The sequence below is a fragment of the Belonocnema kinseyi genome, chromosome 9 (assembly GCF_010883055.1).
Source record: "Belonocnema kinseyi isolate 2016_QV_RU_SX_M_011 chromosome 9, B_treatae_v1, whole genome shotgun sequence".
NCBI lineage: Eukaryota > Metazoa > Arthropoda > Insecta > Hymenoptera > Cynipidae > Belonocnema > Belonocnema kinseyi.
Genome location: NC_046665.1, coordinates 100,024,079 through 100,032,139, shown reverse-complemented (window position 1 = coordinate 100,032,139; position 8,061 = coordinate 100,024,079). Strand labels below are relative to the sequence as shown.

General features: G+C 31.4%; 1 protein-coding gene across 1 annotated transcript in view; it reads right to left on the bottom strand.

Annotated features, from left to right (window-relative positions):
* Positions 1-1,335: 1,335 nt before the first annotated feature.
* Positions 1,336-8,061, bottom strand: part of LOC117180655 (UDP-glucuronosyltransferase 1-5-like) — a 21,080-nt gene continuing 14,354 nt past the window's right edge. The window contains exon 3 of the mRNA XM_033373145.1: positions 1,336-1,630. Coding sequence (XP_033229036.1) covers positions 1,336-1,630 — 295 coding nt within the window. The remainder of the gene's footprint in view (positions 1,631-8,061) is intronic.

Below are 8,061 nucleotides of genomic sequence, written 5' to 3'. Positions count from 1 at the left end.
TTTTTAGGTGTTTTAGACTATTCTACAAAGATTAAGACATACATCCAATTTAATTTTTTCTGAACATTAAACATTTTTCATGGAGTGGAACTTAGAATATTTTCCTTAAAAAAAGTAATAGAAAAAAATGTTTTCACATTAATTGCATAGTCAATTTTTCGACATTTCAAAACACCCTGACAACATTGTTAGACGTGTTTTTTTTAAGTCTATTTTTGTGCTACTGACATAATGCCGTCCCGGTCGTGCAGCCAACGTTCTGCCAGTACTGGTCGAAACAGCGGCTGTCTGTGCTGGTGGGCAGTACTGGGCTAGTACTGCGCCGGTGGTGAACTCCGGCTCACTACCGACATTTTCCCTGGGAACTTCATTGATGAGGTTATCCACCCAATTTGGCATTTTTCATATTTACATGTACTTTTGCTAATTACACAGGGCTACAAGCTGAAATCGAGGTGGAGCATCTTTCAGCCTAGTTGACCTTTATGTTTTCGGGGTCGCTGATCATGATCCCGGTGTCCATATGACCCCATCACGTCTAGATCAACGTCTAATGAAGGTCAAACACCTTAATTCGATTGATGAAATTTTTTGACCCCGGATTCTGAAAGATCGATTGTTGGTCAAACCGACTTCTGGAGGTCATTTGGAGGTCATATAGAGGTCAAGTCCTTCTTTTGATTTGTCAGCTCTAGCAAAATCCTAACAAAATTCAAGTCGAATTAGAAGAATAAAAATAAATTGGAAAAAAATCCAAAAAAATTTAATGGTTTCTGAGAATTTGATAAACTTTATAAAAAGCATGGATGTATCAGTATGTATCTTTATCAATGGAATGGGCGCGAAAAGACCTATCGAAACTGTAGAAAACAAAATTTTGTTTTGTTAAGGTAGTTGTTGTGCCAGAACCTTGATCTAGACGTAATGGGGTCATATGGACACCGGGATCGTGATCAGCGACCCCAAAAACTTAAAGGTCAACTAGGCTGAAAGATTCTTCACCTCAATTTCATCTTGTGTCCCGGTGTTATTATTGCACAGGACATTCGCAATAGAAATAAGCGATCGAATTTATAAAGTTTAGTTTATGCGAAGGCGCTTAATGTTGCAAACTCAGTATTTCGGGGTTTCACTAAGTAGTGCAGGTAAAACTGATATATATTTTTAAAAAAATTTACTTAAAATTATATAGCGGTGTAATCATATTTTTCCAGAAATGCTGGTAGGGACCCTTGCCTTATTGAAAAGTTTAATACTCAAGAATGTATTTTTTTAAAAGTTTTTATATGAGTTTTAAAATTTTTACGTATAGCTAATTTTGCTACATTTGATATATCAATAGTTTAGTTGATTTTTTTTATTAATTTCAGAAAACGTAGTATATGCTTTGAAACATCTTCTCACAGCAACCTTCGTAGTGAATATAGCTAAATCAATGATCGCAATACAGCCCAGAAGAATAAATCCGTACACATCTAAGAGAGCAACTTCCCACCAATAAAGATTCACTGCTGGTGATTTTAAAGAATCTTCTCCATTTCTCATGATATATTGGACCCAAAAATTTGCCGTATCCATAGGACTCATTGGCCTATCGCGAAAAAGTTTTGATTCATGTTCTACAGCTTCCCTGAAAAAATAGTCATAAATTTAATTCTCATGAATTATATTTCAATTAGGCCTTTTGTAAACATTAGAAGGAATTACTAAATATTATAGAATTTTGAATCTTGTCGTGAGTAGAAATGCAAATGTGGGGCTGATCGAGTAACTGATCAATTGGTCTATCTTTAAGTCGGGGGCTAGTCGGGACTACTGATTAGCTTCCCGACCAGTTCCTTCGTGGTGAATTAGTCGGGGGCGGGCGAGTCGACCTGACTCAGCGCAGTCTTGGTCTAGTCGGGTAACAGTAGGGTCCGCACAATAACACGATTGCCCAAAAAATAGTGCTAACTTTAAGATTTCCAAAAGCAGAGTAAATCAACTATATTCTACTTCACTAGAGTGTTGTGTTCTTTATGTAATAATGAAACGACATTCTCATGACGTGGAATATATTTGATATACACACTGTTTTTGGAAGCCTTTAAGTAAAGATTATTTCCTTCTGAACAGTCGATTATAGTTTGCTTCTTAGCAAATCTGTATTAAAAATCAAATTAATGAAACCTACAATTTCAAATTAAAATTATTTTTATTTAATGAAAAATATTATTCAAAACACACTTAAGGCCATGTTACGAGTATACCAGTTGATCAAGGCAGTTCTGAGATCAATATTTTTTCACCCATATTGAAAAATAAAAGTTTAAATAACGCGGAAAAATTGTTCGAAAAATATTAATAAATATTAAAGGACCGTTTGTGACCAGGCACAGAATTAGGGGAAGAAAAAATTTTATTTACGAAAATAACAAATATCAACCGACGCAGTTAAGCTTTAGTTACAAGTTTGACTTCTATCTTTCTCTGTCAGTAAACATGTAATCTGTATTACTCACAGACCCGTAGAACTTTGGAGTTGTCTACTCGCTGTGATAGTTCTGCTCTGGCATAGCTGATACGTATGTCAGATCAAATTTGTTTATTTGTATTTCAAGTGCAAACATTAGTTTTTTCATTATTCATGCATAATGTTCATGAGCTATTTTTATTGTCTTGACCTTCTTTGATCAATATAAACCTCAAAATTAGCCCATTGACAAAATAGAAAATTCCTTGCAGGGTTTTACAGCACCATCGGCATTTCTCCAAAATATTAATTAAAAAAAAACTTTTTCCACATTTCTAATTACTTAGGAGCAAAGATACATTCCTTCGTACCTTCTATTTAGCGTGTCAAATTTTTAACACAAAAATCTTATTCTGTGTAGACGTAAGTGGGGAAAGAAAAGTACCGATATAGCTTCCATTTTCATTTAATTTGAAATTTTTTTTCCATATTTTCACCGGAGCGAAGCAGACATGTACTTTATTGCCTCCTCTTTTATTTCTCAAACTTTCAGAGCCATACCTCATTTCGTTTAGACGTAATTTGGGAAAGAAAAATTGAGGTCCAGCTTTAGTCACGTGACCCTCGCATTACATGGCCTTAACGACAAGAATATTTTTAGAAAGACACTTTTTGTAAGAACAAAAATTATTATAGTTTGAAAACAGCAGTCTATTTTCCTCCTTCAAATAGAATAACGTGTACATAGCTCAAGAAACAAGAATTAATGCTATACTTTATTTTGTTAAATTTACTTGAAATTTTACCGAATAATCATGGGACACAAATCCTACCCTAAAAATTCTATTTTTCTATTTTACTCAAAAAATAAGAATTTGATATTTTTGGCGTTTTCAATTTTCCAAATTTTTATTAAAAATATAGAACTATGGCCATAGATTAGAAGTATTTCTAATTCAAAATATTGAAACTTCTTGTGTGAAATAAAATAAGAGTTCCGATTTTTGCGGATAGAAACTAGCCTGGTTCCGGGCTTAATACAAAAATTTGTTCTTTGAAAACTAAATCTACTAGATTCTATGTCCGAAGTGTAATCTGGTGTATCCGTCCGAGTGATATCCAATATCCTAAGAATTTAACCTTTTCTATTACCTTTAATTTTTCTCCGTTAAACTTCCACTCTTCTCATAAAAAACTTATAAGGCTCAGCGGTCAGAAGTTTCATTTATTTTACTTTCAGTTTATTTCTAAACGTTTCGGACTGGTAGCAGTCCCTTTTCAAGACTATAAAAGGAGCGATAGATATGTTAGATCGTGAATGATTTTTTAAAATAGCGAAAGAACAAAAAACATACCCTGTTTGGACCGAAGTTACAAGATTCCAAATAAATTAGAAAAAATGTGAGAGAAGGCTTGATCATTGAAATCTTTTCATCTATGTCTATAATGGAAAATGGGTCTATGTAGGTTATTTTATTTTAGTTTTCTAATATATAGTTATGAGGAAGACGACAATTATAGAGATTGTTCTGAAATATTACCTTGAATTTAGAATAAAGTTCTTTTTTGCTTTTCATAAGAGAGGACAGAATCCCCAAAGCTGCACTCGAAAAATTGTTTTGAATGTATTTTTGGCGAAATTTTGTTTCTGTCAACATTGTTTTGAACGTTGTTCATCAGAAAATTTTGCTTTAATTGCTCTTCCGAAATCCATTTTTTTAATAATTTAAGTTTTGTGTTAAATTAAAGTTATTTGTTCTTTCGCTATTTTAAACAGTCATTAACGATATAACCTCTGTATCACTCCTTGTAGAGCCTTGAATAGGGACTAGTACCAGTCCGAAATGTTGACAAATGAGCTGAACCTAAAATAAATGAAATTTCTGACCGCTAAGCCGCATAAGTTTTTTTACCATATATACAACAACATCGGTCGCCTAAGGTTATCTATATTCCACTCTTCTGTTTGTTTATTTTTCCTGACGCTATTTCTGCAGATCATAACATTCTATTTCTTTAAGTTTACTTCCAATTTTTTTAAATTCTATATTTCTGCCTATAACCAATCCACCTCATTTTTTCTTTCTCAGATTTTGTCCATGTCATGCTTAATATTAAATCTCTAAGCTATATTGTCGATTCATTTGTAACAGTTATTTCGTAACGACATTGCAATGTAGTGACTCCACTCAACAGTTGTGTGTCTGTGTGTGTTACTGCATTTTGAATGAAAAATAATTGTCATTGAATTAAGTCAAGTTATGTACTTGCCCAATTTCACTTGAACAAAGCTAATATTTTATGATTAAAAAGAACTGATTTTCTTGAATTAAGAAAATAATGGAATCAGTGATACTGCTCAGATCTAGTACATATCAATTTGAAGCAAAGAAATATTAAATTACTTTGTTTCAATATGTCTTCATGTGAAGTCATTAAATTATTTCGATCAAGAAAATAATATTCTTAAAATAAGTAACTTGCACTCTGATTAGCTGTTTCTTGGTTCAAGTAAATGTATGTACTCACTTTGATCAATATCTTACTCGATACAAATTATATATACTTAAGACGAGAAAATGAATATGTTTAGGGTAGGAACTATTTTTCTCAGCATGACGCATGAATATTTTGCTTTAAGTCAATATGTATCAATCCTTTATGCATCAATCCTTTAAACTTTGCGAATAATGTTTCTTTTGCATCTGCTTTTTTTATCTCAAAATTACATGCAATTCCAATATTACCACGAAATCTTGTCGAGCAAATAACTAATGATGTTAAAAATCTGTTAAGTCTGAGTAAATCTTTAAAGGACAAAACTTATAGCCTTAACAATCCTCAATCACTATCAGAATTAAATAATATTTTCAAAACTTTTAAAAATGCTTTTATGGATCACGAAACTGAAAATCAATCATTGTCGTATTTAAAAAAATTGGGAGCTTACATGCCACAAAAAGCATTCAGGCCAACTACTATGTTAGAATTCAGGAAGGTTAATGATACACGAAAAGATATGGATGAAGTAAAGAAAAATATGGCAGTAATTCCTTTAAATTAGTTTTGAAGAAATTTCTAGAATTACCAAACGTATTTAATTTAATTGTAAGTTATATGAATAAGATTCAAAATAGTTCTTCATTAGAATCAGTTATACAAGGAGAATTGTATAAGGAAATTGCAAAAAACTTTGATCCAAGCGTAGTATTCCCATTACTCTTTTTTCGATGACCTCGAGATGAATAATGTTATAGGCACCCATAGAATTATTAGTAAAATAAGTGCAGTGTACTGTGCTATTCTTAACCTTCCCCCGGAATATGCTAGTCAGTTGGAAAACATTTTTCTGGCACAATTTCATCGACCTGCTGATCATAAACGCATGGGAAATGCAATAATATTTAGCGAAGCAATTGAAGAGATTAAGAAGTTAGAAACTGAAGGTATTATAATAAATACTAAAAACTTTCAGGGCAAAGTTTGTTTTTTATTGTTAGTGATCACCGGAGATAACTTAGGATTGAATGTGATCCTTGGATTTACGAAAAGTTTTAATGTGGATCATTGCTGCAGAACTTTCCTTGCAGATAAAGATACAATGTACAAACAATGCCAGGAAAATGAAAAAAATTTAAGTACAATTGAAAATTACACTAAACACGTGAAAGAACTTTCACGTGGTATTCGTGAAGAATATGTCTTCAATTCCATTCCAAGTTACCACGTATCACTAATAGTTTTTTAGATGTAACGCATGACGAGCCAGAATGTGTATTGCGTTACGACATGGGTAAAATTCTTAACTCAGTTATTAATATAGATAAAGTCTTTACTGTTGAAATGTTGAATAAACGAATGCGGTATTTTGATTTTGGCACTAAGAATTAATAAAATAAACCTCCTGTATTAAAATCTGATAGTTTGCGGCAAGGGTGTATTGTATACTCAGCATCTGAAATTATATTATTTGTGCATTATTTTGGTCTAATTATTGGTAATTTGATTTCTGAAAATAACGTGTATTGGAAACTGTATGTAATATTAAGAAAAATAGTATTCATGATAATGGCTCTAGATTTTGACAAAAAGTGTGCATCATTGTTACAAAATTTAATCTATGTACATCATTCATTGTATATACAACTCTATGAAAATCTAAAACCTAAGCATTAGTTCCTACTGCATTATGTAAGATTTATATTGAGAGTAGGACCACAAAAATTAACATCAATCATTCATTTTGAGGCTGAACATAAAGAAGCAAAAAGTTACGCAAAAATCACGAATTCTCGTAAAAATCCAGCAGAAACACTGCAAACAAAACATCAACTTATACCGGAAGAACAGTTTTTCAATAAAAAATGATATGATAGTCGTCTTGAATGGAGAGCCGAAGTTCAATCGACTTTAAAAAATTGTTTCAGTACCCTAAAGGTAAAACTATTTGTTCTCCGGAAGATTCTGATCATTATCTTACAGCATTCTGGGAAAAAGCGAATGGCACAGTGTATAAACCAAAAATGATTGTCAAATATGGCAATGATAACCTATTTGCCAAATTTGGTCAAATCCAAATTGTTTTATTAAAATATTAACAAGTTTATATTATTTTCCCCAAATTTGACGCAATTTCTTTTAAAGGTCATATTCATGCTTTCGAGGTCGTTAAAAGAAAAGATTGGGATTATATGCTGCAAAAGGATCTAGTTACTTTAAAAACTCATCACATATGTTTGACGGCCAACGGACAGTACTATGCACTCTGTATAGAATAACAATGTTATAATTTTTTATTTCCTAAAATAAAAGATTCATCTGAGAATGTTTTTAAATTTTTAAAGCTTTATTGATTTTTGGCTGTAAGCACTACTTTGGCGAAACACCTTGAGTGTTTTAGTGATTTATCACTATTAATATTTTAATTATCGAAAGCTGCGTTAAAAGCATAAATACTTTCTGTACTTAAAAGTGCATCTTAAAAGACTTAATTTTCTATGACAAAATTTATATACTAAAAGTGTGTAATTGGAAATTTGGGGTTTTTTAACATTACAATATTTGTATACAATGTTGTTAAAAAAACTTGCAATGGTTTCATGTAATAAAAAATTTTAATTTCATAAAAGATGTATTTTATTTCCTATGCATTGAAAACGTAAACTAGTATATATCGTTAATGTATAGAAATAGTTTAATCTATAATTTGGAAAAACTTAAAACAAGTTTCTCTAGAATCCATTATCCAAATTATATAGCGTGATTCTCTATTTAAAAATAGGATGGAATGCACTGTTTCAAAATTTTATCAAATTTATACATTTTGGATCAAAGTGCTCTTTAAACCAAAAAACTACGCATCTAATGAAACTTTGCAAAGAGGACTTTACGATTGCAAATAAAGCCGCCTAATTGAGTACATTATTTTCTTTAAAAACAGGTAAATTCAGCTTTTCTTCAAGAATCGGGATTCTTAATTATAATGAAATATATATTTCATTCAAACTTTTATTATCTTCTTATAAACATACATGTCCTACTCCTGAATACAAAACTCATTTAGGTTAAGAAACTATTGTATTGTCACAATAACATATACATATTCTTAA